Source organism: Bos taurus, chromosome 7, assembly GCF_002263795.3.
Source record: "Bos taurus isolate L1 Dominette 01449 registration number 42190680 breed Hereford chromosome 7, ARS-UCD2.0, whole genome shotgun sequence".
NCBI lineage: Eukaryota > Metazoa > Chordata > Mammalia > Artiodactyla > Bovidae > Bos > Bos taurus.
In genome coordinates, this window is record NC_037334.1 from 59110924 (window position 1) to 59130724 (window position 19801).

The 19801-nt window shown below is 40.3% G+C and overlaps 1 protein-coding gene across 1 annotated transcript; it reads left to right on the forward strand.

Annotated features, from left to right (window-relative positions):
- Positions 1-537: 537 nt before the first annotated feature.
- Positions 538-3977, forward strand: SCGB3A2 (secretoglobin family 3A member 2). Its single transcript, NM_001205460.2, is given in 3 exon segments — positions 538-691; positions 3367-3548; positions 3929-3977. Coding segments are annotated over 3 exon segments (261 nt in total). The 5' UTR covers positions 538-636; the 3' UTR covers positions 3953-3977.
- The last annotated feature ends 15824 nt before the right edge of the window (positions 3978-19801 follow it).

Below are 19801 nucleotides of genomic sequence, written 5' to 3' on the forward strand. Positions count from 1 at the left end.
GGAAGCACTAGAAGTGGTAAAATATCTTGCCATGGTAAATATGTGACAGGATTGGGGTGGGTAGAGGTAAATTCCAGAGAAACATGGTTACTAAATGCCATTAAGCTGAGTCTATATTATTTCAGGGCTGAAGGGACCTCAGAATTGTCAACTGGGGCGTTCATCAGGTAATGTGTTTCTCTGAAATTTAAACAAATAGAACACTGGAGGAAAGCAACAGAGCCTTAATCCTTTTAATCCTGATACAAAACCTTCTTTCAGAGTTCTTCCAGGGAAAGGACTCAGAGCTTTTTGCTTACCACAGCCCCCTATCCCACTCCGTGTCTCATGTAAGAGCTTGTGGTGTGAGAGAGCCTTGAGGGTGCTTTAAGTTAGGGCTTTGTTTCTCATGGGAACATGAGGGAAAGTGGAAAAAGCCTTCAATTTGTTTAGAGAGGAAACATGACCTTCACGCTGTTCTTCCCAGGGGCAAGTCAAGTGGTCATGACTGAAATCCAAGTCCTTGGCATATAAATATGTGTGCGAGCAGAAGCCACTGCCACACTTGGTACAGCAAGGGGAACCACTGGCTCAGCCGACCCCTTAGGTTTTCCAGTTTAATTTTAAACTCCAGGTAAATATCACAGGTAACCCGCCATGAAGCTGGTCACTGTGTTCCTGCTGGTGACCATCGGCATTTGCAGTTACTCTGGTAAGTGACCTGGAACACACGATCTCTCTCTACTTTCTTGATAACAGGAGCACAACTAGTGAGCCGAGGCTCCTGGCGGCATATGGTGAAGGGAGTTTTAGAGCCACAGATATTGGTAAGGTCAGAAGGGACTTCAGACGCCTCCTGCTCCCAGCTCCAAGCTCTAATCCAACACAAGTTATCCCTGGTGTATCCTACAAGGAAATTAATCAGCTCCCACTGAGGGTCAACAAATGCACTTCATTACTGAACTCTGGCCATTGATTTCCCTTAATTTTGAATTAAGATTTGATTCTTTCATGTTTCTGAAATTATATGGAGTCATCCTTGCTCTCGTCTCTAATCAGATTGCCATGCTGGTTCTCTTGAGACATAGCTACTTTTCTATGTTCATACAATCAACAGGTATTTGTTAGATGGCTATAATCTGTTGGGCACTGGGTAGGCTTTGGGAGATTCAGACCTGAATCAGACATGCATATTTCTGTCAAGGTTCTTATAGTCTGGCAGAGGAGTGAAGACTTCTACAGAAGTCACTATTGTACTGGTCCACTGTGATACACAATGAAAGTACAGATAGAGCTCTGTGACAGGGGTGAAGGGTGAACAGTTCCATTTCTAGGTAGGGTATGCTGCTGAGTCGCTTCAGTCGTGTCCGACTCTGTGCGACCCCATAGACAGCAGCCAACCAGGCTTCCCGTCCCTGGGATTCTCCAGGCAAGAACACTGGAGTGGGTTGCCATTTCCTTCTGCATGAAAGTGAAAAGTGAAAGTGAAGTCACTCAGTCGTGTCTGACTCTAGCGACCCCATGAACTGCAGCCTACCAGGCTCCTCCATCCATGGGATTTTCTAGGCAAAAGTACTGGAGTGGGGTGCCATTGCCTTCTCCGAGGTAGGGTATAGAAGCTGGCTTTTTGGAGGAGAATGGCAACCAATCCTTTCTTTTTGGAGGGAGTCATTTTAGCTACAGGAAGATACATTTGGGTGTATCTGCAGAATACATCATAATGGCTGCTGCTCATTTGGAGAACAGAAAGCTTTGAGGATCTCCCCTCTGAAATATATAAGTAAATACAGAGAAGACACTCACCAAAGTGCTGAAAGTAGGAAGTAGGGAGATTAATCATGAGAAACTGTGTAATACCCACGCTACAATGGTGACTTTGACTTGTGAATTTTTGAACTAATTTGTAACTTCACCTATTTGGGATATTTTGTCATTCTTTAATGTCTAGGGGTACCTGAGGAGAGGTGGCAGCAGAAAGATGGGTGGGAAGGATATAATATCCCTTTCTGGAGGAAAACTTTGGGTGGGAAAATAGGCAGTAGAAAGTGAAGGGAAAATAGGTGTACAAGCTCCATTTTTTTTTTTTTTTTGAATGAGGAAACAGAAAGGATTGCAAAGGAGGCTGAAGTGTTGGCCAGCAGTATGGGGGGTGGAAGTGCCAGCAGGAAGATGTGTTTCTCATGTATGTGCTTCTACATCTGTGTATTTACATACATGCACGTGTATTTTGTAAAAATATGTATAATATGCATTTCCCCCATTCTCTAACATTGTCTATGTGAAAGTTATCTTGCTGAAGATATAAAATGCAGTTGTCCCATAGAAGAGCCATGGTAGTTCCCTATTACACTTGGGGGAAAAAAAAATCTCAGACTCATTCATATGACATTCAAGTCTGAAAATCTGACCTCACTCAGGTTGCAGCCTCACCTGCTTAGCACATCCAAGTGGAAATCTGAAGAAGACTCACCATCCTGTGTATGATCTTTGATCTTATTATCTTGGTGTCTTGGTCAATTATTTTCCTCTTCCAAATGCTGCTCCCCTTCTTTACCTGTCATCATGATATTTGACTCAAGACACAACTATGGCAACATCTATTCTGGGAAAATTCCTGTAACACTCTCCTATATTAGAATTAATCATCACTTCTTCTGTGTTTCCATAGAGCTTTGTCCATAATGTTAGCATAGCACGTGCTGCACTGTGGCATACACAGCTCTTTACTGTCCATCAGATTGCATGGGTTCTCTGAGTCAAGTATCTTATTTTATTCATCTGTGTATCTGCACCAACTGACTTAGAGTCCCTACTCAGTTATGTTTGTAGCACTGAGTTGAATTGGTTGGGAGCAGTTTCCTGGGCTCCAGTTGGGTCCATTCATGTGTCCAAGTGGAAGGTCATTATAGCATCTTTCTGTTGGTTTCAAACTCGTGGGCTGTGGAGACAGCCACATGCAAAGTATATCCCTGTCCAGTCAATCACTGGTATCTACTGAGTTCATACTGTATACCAGGGTCTGTTCTAGGCATGGGGTACAGCAGTGAATAAAACTCAGTCCTTATTCTCGAGGAGCGTACATTCTAATGAGAGGATGAAGGTTAAATAAATAAATAAAGGTTTAATATTTTAGGTAGTGGTAAGAAAAATAAAGAAGGAGGGTGACTGGTGATGCAATTTTAGATACATCTCTGAGAATGTAACATTTGAGGAGAGACCAAATAAGTGAAGAAGAAAGACATGTAGCTATCTGGTGAAGGAAAGTTCTAGAGAGATAGAACAGTAGGTGCAGAGGTCCCGAAGCAGAAGTTTTTGGGAAATCAAGATGGAGCCACCGATAGAATGGAGGGCGGTGAGCTCTCACTTGGGATTTCTTCTGCTCTGCAGCTACCGCCTTCCTCATCAACAGTTTGCCTCGTCCCGTGCCTCTGGATGCTCTCCCACTCCTGGACCCACTGAAGCTTCTTCTGAATACTCTGGGCATTTCCGTTGAGCACCTTGTGGAAGGGCTGAGGAAGTGTGTCAATGAGCTGACACCAGAGGCTTCTGAGGCCGTGAAGAAACTACTGGTAACTACAGCCTGTGGGGCTAACTTGGTCAAAGGTCAGGGTTTACCCACCCCCTGTCCAGCCCACTCCCACCCGACCTGTTCTCATTTGTGAACCTGTGCTTCCCCTGTCGTGGACTGTACCCACACACATTCAGCATGTCCTGGAATCTCAGGGCAAGTGCAGTGTCCACAATTCTAGAAGGAATTTTTGAATGAGAAAGATTTGTGTTCTGGTTGTAAAATGTGTGCTACTTCCCAGCTCTGTGATTCTGGGTGGGACTCAATCACTCTTGAGCTTTTGTTTCCTTGTCAGGATAATGGTGGTGAAATAGGATATTGACTATTTGCTAATGACATGTAAACTGCTCTTATTTTTAATATTGTCCTTTTGACTTTCAGGAGGCGCTCTCATATTTGGTGTGATGGCAGAAAAAGCAAGAGTGGGGAGGGAGGGAGATGATGCTCTCCCTCCCTCCCCTGCAGAAACTCTTTCCATCCTAAAATGTAGTGGCCCCAGAAAAGAATGAATAAAGCATTGAAAAGACTTCAGTTTGTCCTGTTTTTGTTTGGGGGACTCTATTCAGAAGGGCCTAGTTAGATAGTTTTGTCCTTGGGTTATAAACTCTAGACAGTCTGTTGTTATAAAGACAACTCACATTTCCTTTTTTCTTTTTTTAAGATGGTACTTTATTTATTTTTGCACATTCATTTCAACATTCCTCACCTTTATTTTTTATTTATTAAAATTAATTTTATTGGAGTATAGTTGCTTTACAATGTTGTGTTAGTTGCTGTACAGTAGAAACTAACCTAACATTGTAAAGACAACTCGAATTTTCAGTAAGGCGTAGTCATTCTTCCCCTTTCCTTTTTCTTACTATCTGGTGATTTTTCAGACTCCTTATGTTCTTAGTCCCCTACTTCTAAAGACATTTTAAAAGATTTTTGTTGAAGTATAGTTGCTGCACAATATTATAAATTACAAGTATACAATATAGTGATTCACAGTTTTTATTTTTATTTATTTATTTTCTTTTTTTTTATTTTATTTTTTAACTTTACCAAGGTTGCACTCCATTTGTAGTTATTTGTACGGGTGTACACAATACACTCTTGTAGCTTATTTTATACATAGTGGTTTGTATCTCTTTATCTTATATCCCTATCTTGCCCCTCCCCACTTTCCTCTTCTCACTGGTTTATTCTTTATATATTCTATATCTCTATATCTCTATATTCTATATCTCTATATTCGTTTGGTCTCTGTATCTGTGAGCCTGCTTCTTTTATGTTATATTCACCAGTTGGCCATCTTTCTTAGATCCCACATATAAGCAATATTCTACAGTGTGTGTCTTTCTTTGACTTATGTCACGTATCATAAAGAAACTTTAAAACATGAAATACAATAGAAATTTCCACGTATTGTCTGATAAGACTAAAGTGCTACAAAGCTCGTTGGTTGGGAGTCTACATCAGCAGAATGTGAGCTTATATTAAGTCTGTAGTTAAATTAAGGCCACCCCATAGCTTCACAGAACTACCACCAAGTTAGGTTGCTATTACATCATTCTAAAATATCTTCCCTTTCCTCAGTGCTACATGTACAATGACTCCAGAATTATCTTTTCCAAGATAACATTCTAGCTGTATATGACCACCGATAAAACAGATTTCAAGCTCCTTAGCGTGGCATATAGGGTCTTTCATGATCTGGACTTATTTTACATGCCTCGTCTCATTAATATTCCTTTCTTCACATGTGCCCCAGCCCCAGTCATGCTGAAAAGATAACTAAATCTCTTTGCTGCTAACATATTTTATGCCTTAATGAAAAATCAAGCTTCTTCTCGCCTGGAATGTTGGCCCTGGTCTGCCTCCAGACTTGGACTTGTGCAAATCTGGGACTATTTGCCCTCCAATCCATTCCCCATGTTCCCCATGCTCTACTCCATGGTGGGGGCACTGAGGGATGAGATACTGACCCATGCAGGTGGTTCCCAGGTCGATCTCTCAGGTAATTATGAAAGTTGACGTTGTTGTTGCTGTTGTTCAGTTGCTAAGTTGTGTCCAACTCTCCACAGCCCCATGAATAGCAGCACGCCAGGCTCCCTGTCCTTCACAATCTCCCTGAGAGGCTCCCTGTCCTTCACAATCTCCCTGAGAGGCTCCCTGTCCTTCACAATCTCCCTGAGTTTGCTCAAACTCGTGTCCATTGAATCAGTGATGCCATCCAACCACCCTATCCTCTGTCATCCTCTTCCCCTTTTGCCCTCAATCTTTCCCAGCATCAGGGTCTTTTCCAGTGAGTCAGTTCTTCATATACTTTGCCAAAGTATTGGAGCTTCAGCTTCAGCATCAGTCCTTCCAATGAATATTCAGGATTGATTTCCTTTAAGATTGACTGGTTTGATCTTGCTGTTCAAGGGACTCGAGGCACAAGCAGGAGATGGGTAGTGGGAAAAGGGGAAAGACCAGAGTGTGGCTTCCTCTTGCTCTCTATTTGAGAGAAGTCAACTGTCTGTACTGGGTGTGAGCCACCAGTTCCTGCTGGAGAAGTTTGTTTTGGTTTTAGTTTTTGCCAGGTGAGCCAGTTCTTGGACTCTGGTTGTACCATCTCTTCTTTTTCTTTCCAGCTGAAGTTCATAGTGGCTTTCTGTTATTATCAGTTTCTAGGTTGCCTTACATCACCTAGTTAATTTTTTTAGGTCTTCTCTTATCTATTGAGTCAATTCTGTGCATTACATTCCTTCTGTTCTATGCATTAAAACAGTTTCTGTTTCTTGGTTGGTTCCTGACTAATACAATGTTAACTGTCATCTCCTCTCTGGAGAGTATCTTGATTCCCACCCTTCCTTAACCCCATATTGAAAATTTTTTTTAATTTAATTTTATTTTTGGCTGTTCCCTGACCAGGGATCGAAACTGCTCTTTACAGTGGAAGCAGAGTCTTAACCACTGAACTTTCCTAGCTGTCAATATAATCTCCATGTTAAGTATGAGGGGACATGGGCAAACCTATGGCTGAGTCATGTTGATGTTTGGTAGAAACCAACTCAATACTATAAAGCAATTATCCTTCAATTATAAATAAATAAATTTAAAAAGAACTCTAAAATATATAGCTGCAACCTATATTTTTCCTTTGAGAAGAAGAAAATTAGTTATTTATAAATCACCTCCAACGGAAACTGTTTTTTAATGTTCAGCTCAAAAGGCATTTATATGGACTTCTTGTTTTTTAAAACACATACAGATGTTCTAATTCCCTACCTCAGTATATAGCACTATTTTCCTTGTTGTATGGGGTCAGAAACTTGGGAATCATTCTAGGTATTCTATCTTCTCAGAAGCCTAATTTTAGCTGCATCTACTAAGAATAGACTAGGTTGCCTAGCTGTGCTAATGCGTGTGTGCGTGCCTGCTAAGTCGCCTCAGTGGTGTCTGACTCTTTGGGACCCCACCGGCTGTAGCCCTCCAGACTCCTCTATCCATGGGATTGCCAGGCAAGAATAATGGAGTGGGTTGCCATGCCCTCCTCCAGGGGATCTTCCCTATCCAGGGATCGAACTTGCTTCTCCTGTGGCTCCTGCCCTGCAGGCAGGTTCTTTACTGCTGAGCCACCAGGGAAATCCAGCTGTAGTAATAAATAATTCCAAATCTCATGGGCTTACATCCACAACATTTTAATTTTTTGTCATACTGTATGACCATCTTGGGTTGGCTGTAGCTCTCCCTGTGTTGCCTGAATTCTGTGACCCAGAACTGATGGAATAGTCTTTGGAGCATTTCTGATCATCATGGCACATGGGGAAAGAAAACTTAGGTGATAATTACTTGGAAGTAGTCAAGTAATGTGGTAATTTACATTATTTTAACCCATTTTTGGCATCTTCCATTCATAGAATTGTATATGCCCTTCCTAAATAAGTCAGGCATGGTCATATGACTTGCTTTGGTCAATGAAAAGGACAGGATCACTTGAAAGTGGCAGCTTTAAAAGTTGGCCTAAGTTCTCTTTCCCCTGTGCTGTGATTGGAAACGCAACCCAAGATGGCCATACAGTATGAGAAAAAACTAAAATGTTGCAGATGTAAGACCATGAGATTTGGTGTTATTTATTACTTTCTAATTGGTAACAGAGCCCTGCTAATTATAAGACTTTTTCATATCTATCATATACATTTTCATTATCACTACTACTACTGCTTTCCCCAAAACCTTGTCATTTATCATTTGACTACTCTGTTAACCTCCCAAATATTCTCTGTATTCCCAAAGCTGATCTTTTCCAATCTATCAGCCACACAGAAGGAAAAGTGATTTCTTAAAATAGAAAAATCACTCCAGCTTCAAACTCACTGAAAGATTTTTAGTGCTGATTGAATAAAAAAATAGTCAGACACTATTTTAAACTAACAAACATACTCAAATCACAGATTAGACATACTTATTTTCATACTTGGTCTTCCCAGGTGGTGCTAGTGGTAAAGAATCCTCCTGCCAATGCAGGAGACATAGGAGATGAGGCTTCAGTCCCTGGGTCAGGAAGATGCCCTGGAGGAGGGCACGGCAACCCACTCCAGTATTCTTGCCTGGAGAGTCCCATGGACAGAGGAGACTGGTGAGCTAAAGTCCAAAGGGTAGCAAAGAGTCAGACATGGCTGAACCAACTTAGCACACATGCATTTTTATCCTTATATCAAAATCTTCTTTCTCAACTGTGAAATCAGATTGATAGGGACCTGATTTTACTTATGTCTGTATTCTCAGCACATAGTACAGAGTCTGTAGGTGGTCAGTGTTGGGTTTGTGTTTATTGAATGGATGGATTTCTTTCTGTTAAGTTTTATCTTGTTGGGTTGATCCTTTCGTTCTCTCCTATCAGTTGTATTAATAAGCTGTTCATTTCTCCTACTTTGTGGCATTTTACATATTTAAGAAAGATGATAATGCTTTTATTCAAGGTGTTAAATGGAGAAGCCTGGGGCAAAAGTTCTGTTTCACCAAGTTTTAAGTAATAAATGTAACACAGCAGTCTGAAGGATTTTTTTCTGGGGGTGTATCAAAGGGAAGGACTTAGTTATGAAGGACAGACTATGTGAGGGAACATAGGCAGAGCCTGATGATAAACATTTGGCAGAAGTTGATAAAATTTATCAAAGTGACAACACCAAATTCTGTCCAGCATATAGAAAAACTGGATCACTCATACATTGCTGGTGTGAATGTAAAGTGGTACAGCTACTCTGAAAAATATTTTGACAGTTTCTTTAAAAACTAAGCATGGAACTACACCATACAGCCCAGCAATTGTACTCCTAGGCATTTCTCCAAAGAAATAACATTTATGTTTATGCAAAAGCCTATACACAAATGTTCATGGCAGTTTCATTTGTAATAGTCAAAACCTAGAAACTATCCAGTTGTCATTAAATGGATGAATGGTTAAACAAACTGCTATATATTTATCTACAGAATTGGAATACTACCAGCAATAAACAGAGAAGGAACTATCGATACACACAACAGTCCAGATGAAACTTCCAAGAATTATGCTAAAAAAAAAGTGAATTATATGAAAAAAGTCAATCTCCAAAAGCTAAATACTGTGTAAGTCCATTATATAAACATAAACACTCTCAAAATAACAAAGTTATAGAAAAGGAAAACAGATTTCTGAGTTCCAGGGGTTAAGAAGCAGACAGGAATAAGAGGGAAGTGAGTGTGGTATATAAGGATCCCATGAGAAATGTTTATGGTAATAGAAGTGCTTTGTATTTGTATGTATTGATGTCAATACACTGTTTTTTATATTATAGCATCATTTTGCAAGAAACTTGGTAGAGAATATGGGGCTTCCATGGTGGCTCAAATAGTAAAGAATCTGCCTTCAATTCAGGAGACCCGGCTTTGATCCCTGGGTCATGAAGGTCCCCTGGAGAAAGAAATGGCTACCCACTCCAGTATTCTTGCCTGGAGAATCCCATGGACAGAGGAGCCTGGCAGGCTATGGTCCATGGGGTCGCAAAGAATCAGACACTACTGAAGCGACTTAGCACACATTGGGAAGATAATCAGAATACAGAAATACATATTATATGCAATTTAATTAATATAAGCTATATACCTATATATGATATATATTATATGCATATATAATTATATACACATGTGACATGTGTATATACATGTATATACATGTGTGTATAATTATATACCCATGTGTATAATTATATATACGTGTATCTATATGTGTATGGAGAAGGCAATGGCACCCCACTGCAGTACTCTTGCCTGGAAAGTCCCATGGGTGGAGGAGTCTGGTAGGCTGCAGTCCATGGGGTCGCAAAGAGTTGGACACGACTGAGTAACTTAACTTTCATTTTTCACTTTTGTGCATTGGAGAAGGAAATGGCAACCCACTCCAGTGTTCTTGCCTGGAGAATCCCAGGGACAGGGGAGCCTGGTTGGCTGCCATCTATGGGGTTGCACAGAGTTGGACACGACTGAACCGACTTAGCAGCCAGCAGCATATGTGTATAATTACATCAGTTCAGTTCAGTCACTCAGTTGTGTCTGACTGTTTGGGACCCCATGGACTGCAGCACACCCGGCTTCCCTGTCCATCACCAACTCCTGGAGATTGCTCAAACTCATGTCCATTGAGTCAGTGATGCCATCGAACCATCTCATCTCCTGTTGTCCCCTTCTCCTGCCTTCAATCTTTCTCAGCATCAGGGTCTTTTCCAGTGAGTCAGGTCTTCCCATCAGGTGGCCAAGATATTAGAACTTCAGCTTCAGCATTAGTCCTTCCAATGAATATTCAGGACTGATTTCCTTTAGGATTTACTGGTAGGATCTCCTTGCGGTCCAAGGGACTCTCACAAGTCTTCTCCAACACCACAGTTCAACAGCATCAATTCTTTGGTGCTCAGCTTTCTTTATGGTCCAACTCTTACATCCATACATGACTACTGGGAAAACCATAGCTTTGATTAGACGGACTTTGTCAGTAAAGTAATGTCTCTGCTTTTTAATATGCTGTCTAGGTTTGTAATCGCTTTTCTTCCAAGGAGCAAGCGTCTTTTAATTTCATGGGTGCAGTCACCATCTGCAGTGATTTTGGAGCCCAAGAAAATAAGGTCTATCACTGTTTCCCCTCTGTTTACCACGAAGTGATGGAATATGTAACCTTAATTCCTTTCTTCCATAAACCCAACAAACTATAAGAAACCCATTCATAGTTTTATATGAGTTTTCAAAACATTTTGGGCACATTTAAAAGCAACCAGGATTTCCCTGGTGGTCCAGTGGTTAGGAGTCCATGCTTCTACTGCAGGGGGCATGGGTTCGATCCCTTGTTGGGGAACTAGGATCCCACATGCCCTGTGGCCAAAAAAATAAAGAAACATGCATCCATGAATAAGCCATACTTTATCTAAACTGACATCAATGTGAATATTTAAATCATTTCTAGTATGTTTTTTGTTACTTTGAAGAGTTCTACATATTTGCATTTATTTTTCTGTTTATATTTTCAGAAAAATCTTGGAAGTAGAAATGCAATGCCAAGAATTCTTTAGTGTTTAAAATTTTGATAGCCACTGACAAAGTTCCATATAAAAGAGCAACTGAGATCTGAGATTATTTAAGTCAGAGAAGATCCATTCCCAAAGATGAATTAGGGACCCAAGACAAGGCTTCTGGTGTAATTGTTCTGCCTAAGAAAGCAATAAATTCCTTTACTGGCTTGATATGTTGGAGGGTCGGGAGATGCAATATATGACATTCTATTTCTGGCCTCCGTGTTTAAGTCAAGTAATACAAACAAACAGATAAGAAAGTAAAATTTGCTGCGTTTATATAAAGCTTGGAAAAGAAAAGCTTGCAGGCTGTTGAAGCAGATTGAAGGCAGTAGGGGGCGCTCATAGGTCGTTAGAAACATCGAAGAAGACATTTTGTTACATATTATCTATTGAAGATATTTAATAAGAAATTTCAGCACCTTCTATTGTATCAAATTTTTCATTTGGAAACACACCTAGATGAAAAGGATCTAGATCGTCCTTTCTAGTAACTACCTATGGCTTTATTTTGAGCATTTTAAAAAGGTGCATTCTTTGCCACTAGCTAGGTATGTGTCTCTGTCTAATGAGAACTTGTTTCCTGATTGAATGATAGTAACCACTAACATGACTAATAGTTATAGTAATGGTTGTTTGTTATTTGTTATATCCTCTATGTATTTTTAATTCAAGTGGTGATTGAATATAAATTACACTAACTTTGCCAAAAATTGAGCACACAATTATAAAACAAAATGAACATGGCCCCACAGATTTTGCAATGTGAAGAAAGACAGAAACTGTGTAAGTAAACACAAGTAAATAGATCATTATGAATTTATGATAAGAACAATGAAAGAAAAGAATAGGATTTTAAGAATAGTAATAGTGACAAGAGGTTCCCTGTTTTATTTTGAGTGGTCAAGGAAGTCCTCTCTTTGGAAATGTTATTTAAGTTGGGACTCGAGGTTATGAAGAATCCATCTTGGCCAAAGAATATTTTGTTGAGTTTCCTGAATATGCAAGTATCCTGAGGGTCACAGGCAGTTTTGGATCCAGTATCTCCATCTCCATCAGTAGCACCACCACAGGTCCAACTGTGCTAGTCAGACAACTGAGAGTCAGATTGTGTTAGTCAGACAACTTTTGATACTTCCATTTCCATGACACATCATATCCAACTCATCATCTTGTCTTGTCCACCTTGCTTCCTAATATTCTCTTGAGTCCTCCCACATGGCTCCATCTGCACTGATACTCCTTCACCCTCAGTATCTCATCTCTTGTAAGAGCTTACTCTCGAGCCCTCAGTCTGATCCTTGCAGCTGCCAAGTGATCTTTTCAAAATTCAACAATGAGCATTCTCATTCTACTGCTTCAAACCCTTTGGTGGCTTCCCATCGTTCTCGAAGTTAAGAATGGAATCCTGACCCTGCCTGTGAGGTCCTCTAGGCCTAGTGTTTGCTTTTCTCTCTGCTCTCACTTGTTTCCCAGCCACCTTGAACCTCTGGCACCGAGGATGCCTGACACAGGGCTTTTGTCTGTTTGCTCACAAGTACTTCCTCTTCATTTGCTTCTGCTGAATTTTTTCTCATTATCTCCTTGTCATTTTTTTCCTTTTTTCTTTTCCTGGATAACAGTTCAGGTCTAACTATCTTAGGAAACCCTCCTCCCTGTCCAAGTGAGATACATTTATTAGAGGCTGTAATATAATCATGTTCCTTCCCTTCAGAGCATGTATCTCAAAAATAATTGTATACTTATGTGTGATTAGGTGATCACTATTTGTCTCTCCCACTTGTTTGTGAGCTCCAAGAGGGCAGAGTCCAGTACCTAGCATAGTACGCGGTGCGCAGTAATGTTCAGTAAGTATTCTACGATTAAATGAGTAACATGACTTAATATATACCTATCAGATGATCTGTTTTCTAGATATTCTAGAAGGCATTTCACTTAATGAAAGGATAGGAGACTACACTACCTTCAGGTTAGTCTAGTATTAGTCTGCTTTTAAGTGAACACTGCACTCTCCACCCATGTTGGTAAGAGGAATGCAGGTAAGAGGACTGAAAGCTAGAAGTACCCTGGTTTCCCTCACGTATTACCTGAGCTAGAGGTGTATTGGTCATGTGTTTGGCTTTTCCAAGGTCCCTCAGTACTCACATACGCCAACCAGACCCACTGCGTGTCAATTGTCGTCTCAGTGTCTGAGACATGGCTGAAAACGTGGTGAGAAACAAATAAGTACTCCGAAGTCTATCTTATAATTCTAGAAAATGTAAGCTAATCTGTAGTATCAAAAAGCAAATCAGCAGTTCACCGTGGCCAGAATAAGGGGTAGTGAAAGGGAGGAATGAATTACAAATGGATTCATGTTGATATATGGCAAAACCAATACAATATTGTAAAGTAATTGGCCTCCAATTAAAATAAATAAATTTAAATTTAAAAAAAAAAGAAAGAGAAAAATCAATGGGGGGGTAATGGATATTTTCATTATCTTGATTGTGGTGTTGGTTTTGTGGAGCCATATATATATACACATATATATATACATATATACATATATATATATATATATATAAACTTTTCAAATTGTATACTTTAAATATATGCTGCTGCTGCTGCTAAGTCACTTCAGTTGTGTCCGACTCTGTGCGACCCCATAGACGGGATCTCACCAGGCTCCCTCGTCCCCGGGATTCTCCAGGCAAGAACACTGGAGTGGGTTGCCATTTCCTTCTCCAATGCATGAAAGTGAAAAGTGAAAGTGAAGTCACTCAGTCGTGTCCGACTCATAGCGACCCCATGGACTGCAGCCTACCAGGCTACTCCACCCATGGGATTTTCCAGGCAAGAGTACTGGAGTGGGGTACCATTGCCTTCTCCATTAAATATATGCAGTTTTTTATATATCAGTTATGCTTCAGTAAAGTTGTAGAAAGTTATTCATACACTGAGAGATATACAGATCTCAGCTAATTTTTGTCAGTACAATGTCAATTTGAGACAGTAAGAGAATTGCTACATTTTAAGTTTTTTTTTGGACAATATGCATAATAGTTTTTTTTTTTAAAAGTCCTTTCATCTAGCAACTTAGTTTTTGGAAGTCTTTTATGAAGAAATAAAAACATGAAGGAAAAAAAAAGAATCATGAATGTCCAGCAATAGGGAAATTACAGTGTCTTAAGTTTTGAGCTGTCAGGTAGCTTTTCAAGGTTTGTATCCAGTTATCTAAAGTAAATACAGTGAGATATTGTTAAATGAGAAGGACATGCTGCAGAGCATAGGGCACACACAGACCTCGCTCTACATTTGAATGTACTTTACGATGGACAAGAGAACGGAGTTCCCCTCCACTGGTTGCTGGAGGGCTGGTGGGGATAATGGCGTCTGAGTGGGAGATGGTTAATTGATTAACTAGTTTTTCCCTTAGGGTGAGCGAGTTACTGTTGTTTAGTCACAAAGTTGTGTCCAACTCTTTGCGAGCCCCCAGGCTCCTCTGTCCACCGGATTCTCCAGGCAAGAATCCTAGAGTGAGATGCTATTTCCTTCTCCAGAGGATTTTCCTGACTCAGGGATCAAACCTGTCTCCTGCATTGGCAGGTGGGTTCTTTTTTTTTTACTGCTGAGCCATCGCATATACTACTTTAATCATTTTTGAAGAGGAATTTTGAATAAAGTGTCTTGTCAATTAGCACCTATTAGATAGTAAGTTCCCTTCCCTCTCAAAAACAACAACAACAACAACAACAGTAGGAAATCCTATCACAAACTAAAAAGACATTGAAGTAAAACTCAGGGGTTTTGGGCTCACAGAGAAATTTTTTTAAGTTCAGTGGTGATGTGAGGGATCTCGGGAAGTTTCCTTAAACTTTCAGGTTCTCAACTGATTATTTCAAGTGAAAAGTGAAAGTGAAAGTCACTCAGTCGTGTCTGACTCTTTGTGACCTGATCGACTGGTCCATGGAATTCTCCAGGCTAGAATACTGGAGTGCGTAGCCTTTCCCTTCTCCAGGGTATCTTCCCAACCCAGGGATCAAACCCAGGTCTCCCACATTGCAGGTGGATTCTTTACCGGCTGAGCCACAAGGGAAGCCCAAAAATACTGGAGTGGGTAGCCTATCCCTTCTCCAGGGGATCTTCCCAACCCAGGAATTGAACCGGGGTCTCCTGCATTGCAGGTGGATTCTTTACCAACTGAGCTATGAGGGAAGCCCCGATTATTTCAAAAAGGAATACTAATATCTAATTTTTGCACTTACAATGAGGATTAAATAAAGCATCATTTCTGAAGGTCCACATATGGGTGATGTCCCAATGATATCCGTTCCTTTACCAACCCAGGTAGCTTTTGAACAGCTGCCATTGAATGTCAAGCATTGTCACAGTCTGAGCTTTAGTCTAAATTGTCATCTGTGATTGAATTACCCTTCCTCCACTTTCTCTGTGTCTCTAAATCCTTTCTCATCTGTCCAGATTCTGTCTTCCCAGGGCTTCCAAATGAGAACTGATGGCTGTCCTGGTTCCAGTGCTACCATGTCTGTGCCTCTGTTAGATCAAGCTAAGTGTGGTCACTTGATTATGTGCTCATAACTTCTGCATCAAGACCCTGAACTACTTGAATGCCAAAATTACAGAGTGTCCAACTTTGTATCCTTACTATCTTGTCCTTATGTATAATTTTTTTCTTAATATGTTGTTGTTGTTCAGTCACTAAGTCATGTCCAACTCTTTGAGACCCCATGGACTGCAGCACACCAGTTTTCCTTGTCCTCACTATCTCCTGGAGCTTTCAAATTCATGTCCATTGAGTTGGTGATGCTACCTGACCATCTCATCCTCTGACTCTCTCTTCTCCTTTTGCCTTCAATATTTCCCAGCATCAGAGCCTTTTCTAATGAATTGGCTCTTTGCAGCAGGTGGCCAAAGTATTGGAGATTCAGCTTCAGCATCAGTTCTTCCAATGAATATTCAGGGTTGACTTCCTTTAGGATTGACTGGCTTGATCTCCTTGAAGTCCAAGGGACTCTCAAGAGTCTTCTCCATCACCACAATTTGACAGCATCAATTCTATGGTGCTCTGCCTTCTTTATGGTTCAACTCCCACATCCATACATGACTACTGGAAAAACCATAGCTTTGACTATATGGACTTTTGTTGGCAAAGTGATATCTTTGCTTTTCTAATGTGCTGTCTAGGTTAGTCATAGCTTTCCCTTCAAGAAACAAGTGTCTTTTAATTTCTTGACTGTAGTCACCATTCATAGTGATTTTGGAGCCCAAGAAAATAAAATCTGTCAGCGCTTCCATTTTGTCCCCATCTATTTGCCATGAAATGATGGGACTGAATGCCATGATCCTAGGTTTTTGAATGTTGAGTTTTAAGCCAGCTTTTTCACTCTCCTTGTTTATATTCATCATGAGGCTCTTTAGTTCCTCTTCACTTTCTGCCATTAGATGGTATCATCTGTATATCTGAGGTTGTTGATATTTCTCCTGGCTATCATGATTCCAGCTTGTGATTCATCCACCCCCACATTTCACATAATACTGTGCATATAAGTTAAATAAATCGGATGACAATACATAACTTTGTTGTACTCCTTTCCCAATTTTGACCCAATCAATTGTTCCATGTAAGCCTTTAACTGTTGCTTCTTGACTCACATATAGGTTTTTCAGGAGACAGCTTTCTCAGGAGACAGGTAAGGTGGTCTGGTATTCTCATCTCTCTAAGAGTTTTCCACAGTTTGTTGTGAACCACTCAATCCAAAGCTTTAATGTAGTCAATGAAGCAAAAGTAGATGTTTTTCTGGAATTTCCTTGCTTTCTCTATGATCCAACAAATGTTGGCAATTTGTCTCTGGCTCCTCTGCCTTTTCTAAATCCAGCTTGTGCATCTGGAAGTTCTCAGTTCACGCACTATTGAAGCCTAGCTTGAAGGACTTTGAGCACTACCTTATTAACTTGCAAAAAGAGTGCAATTGTATGTTAGTTTGTACCTTCTTTGGCGTTGCCCTTCTTTGAGATTGGAATGAAAATTAGCCTTTTCCAGTCCTGTGACCACTGCTGAGTTTTACAAATTTGCTGGCACTTTGAGTGCAGGATTTTAACAGCATCATCTTTTAGGATTTGAAATTCTGGAAGTCCATCACTCCCACTAGCAGTAGTACTGGTGGACAACTACTAGTTGGTAGTAATGCTTCCTAAAGCCCGCTTGACTTCAGACTTCAGGATGACAGGCTCTAGGTGAATGGCCACACCGTTGTGGTTTTCTTGGTCCTTAAGACCTTTTTTTTGTATAGTTTTTTCTGTATATTCTTGCCACGTCTTTTTAATCTCTTCTGCTTCTGTTAAGTCCTTACCATTTCTGTCCTTTATTGTGGCCATCTTTGCATGTAATGTTCCTTTGATATCTCCAATTTTCTTGAAGCAATCTCTAGACTTTCCCATTCCATTGTTTTCCTCTACTTCTTTGCACTGTTCATTTAAGAAGGCCTTCTTATGTCTCCTTGCTATTCTCTGCAACTCTGCCTTCAGTTGGGTATATCTTTCCCATTCTTCCTTGCTTTTTGCTTCCCTTCTTTCCTCAGCTATGTGTAAAGTCTCCTCAGACCACCACTTTGCTTGTTGCATTTCTTTTTCTTTGAGTTGGTTTGGTCACTGCCTCCTGTACCATGTTATGAACCTCTGTCCGCCATTTCTTCAGGCACTCTGTCTTCCAGATCTAACCCCTTGAATCTATTTGTCACCTCCACTGTACAATCATAAGGGATTTGATTTAAGTCATACCTGAATGTCCTATTGGTTTTCCCTACTTTCTTAAATTTAAGCCTGAATTTTGCAGTAAGGAGCTGATGACCTGAGCCAGTCAGCTCATGTCTTTCTTTTGCTGATTATATAAACATTCTCCATCATTAGCTGCAAAGAATATAATCAGTCTGATTTCTGTATTGACCATCTAGTGATGTCCAGTGTAGAGTCATCTCTTGTGTTGGAAAAGGGTGTTTGCTATGACCAGTGTTTTCTCTTGACAAAACTCTGTTAGCCTTTGCCCTGTTTCATTTTGTATCCCAAGGCCAAACTTGCCAGGGCATAGACTTGGTTTACTGTGATGTTGAATGGTTTGCCTTGGAAATGAACTGTGATCATTCTGTCATTTTTGAGATTGCACCCAAGTACTGTATTTTGGACTTTTTTTTTATTGACTATGAGGGCTTCTCCATTTCTTCTAATGGATTCTTGCCTACAGTAGTAGATATAATGGTCATCTGAATTAAATTCGCCCATTCAGGTCCATTTTAGTTCACTGATTTCTAAGATGTTGATGTCCCTCTTGCTATCTCCTGCTTGACCATACCCAATTTACCCTGATTCATGGACCTAACTTTCCAGATTCCTATGCAATATTGTTCTTTATATCATCAGACTTTACTTTCACCACCAGACACATCCCCATCTGAGTATTGTTTCTGCTTTGGCCCAGCTGCTTCATTCTTTCTGGAGCTATTGGTAATTGACCTCTGCTCTTCCCCAGTATCATAGTGGACACCTTAAGACTTGGGGGGCTTGTCTTGCAGTGTCATATCTTTTTGCCTTATCATACTGTTCATGGTGTTCTCATGGCAAGAATACTGGAGTGGTTTGCCATTCCCTCTTCCAGTGGACTGTATTTTGTCAGAACTCTACACTATGACCCTTCTGTTTTGGGTAGCCCTGCACAGCTTGGCTCATAGCTTCATTGAGTTTTGCAAGCCCCTTTGCCATGACAAGACAGTGATCCATGAAGTGGTTTGCTTAATATAGAGCACAATAAATATTTATTGACCTTTTATATAGACAGTGCTCTCTCTCTATATATAGAATGCTTTATATAAACAGCATTTATATAGAACAAATGCTGTTCTAATTGCTTGTCATATATATTTCCAGGAATATTGAACAAAGAAGTAAAAGTATAGCCTCATAGAACTTGTAGTCTATTGAGGGTGCAGAAAAGGGAAAAAAATAAATAAAATTCTTAACATGTGTTAAAAGATGAGTGCTATGGACTAAAATATAGCAGCCTAAAGGGATAAGAAATTGTGGGCCAGAAGATGCAACTTTAAGCAAAATACCAAACAAAGATCTCACTGAGAAGGTAATCTCAAAGAGAAAATTAACTGAGGGAGCAAGCCATGTGGCTGTCTTGGGGAAGGGTATTTTAGGCAAAGGATACAGTAAATGCAAGGCTCTGAGGAAAGAACATGCCTGGAGTGTTAAAGAGATCCCAGATGGCTAGAGTGGAAGGTGCAAAGGAATGAATGGCAGTAGAAGAAATGTGACCTGGGCAACTCAGGGAGGTCCTCAGCCACCACTGTAAAACAATCTGAATAGCTTTTGTTCAGAATGAGATGGGAAGTTGCAGAAGGAATCTGTACAATTAGAATATTTTAATAGAAGTACTCTTTCTATGTGGCTCAGAAGGTAGAGAATTTGAATTTGAATATTTCAATAGATGTGCTCTTTCTGCATGGCTCAGATGTTAAAGAATATGAATATTTTAATAGAAGTACTCTTTCCCTGGTGGCTCAGACAATAAAGAATCTGCCTACAATGCAGGAGACCTGGATTCAATCCTTGGGTTGGGAAGATCCCCTGGACAAGGGAATGGCAATCCACTCCAGTATGCTTGCCTGGAGAATCCCATACAGAGGAGCCT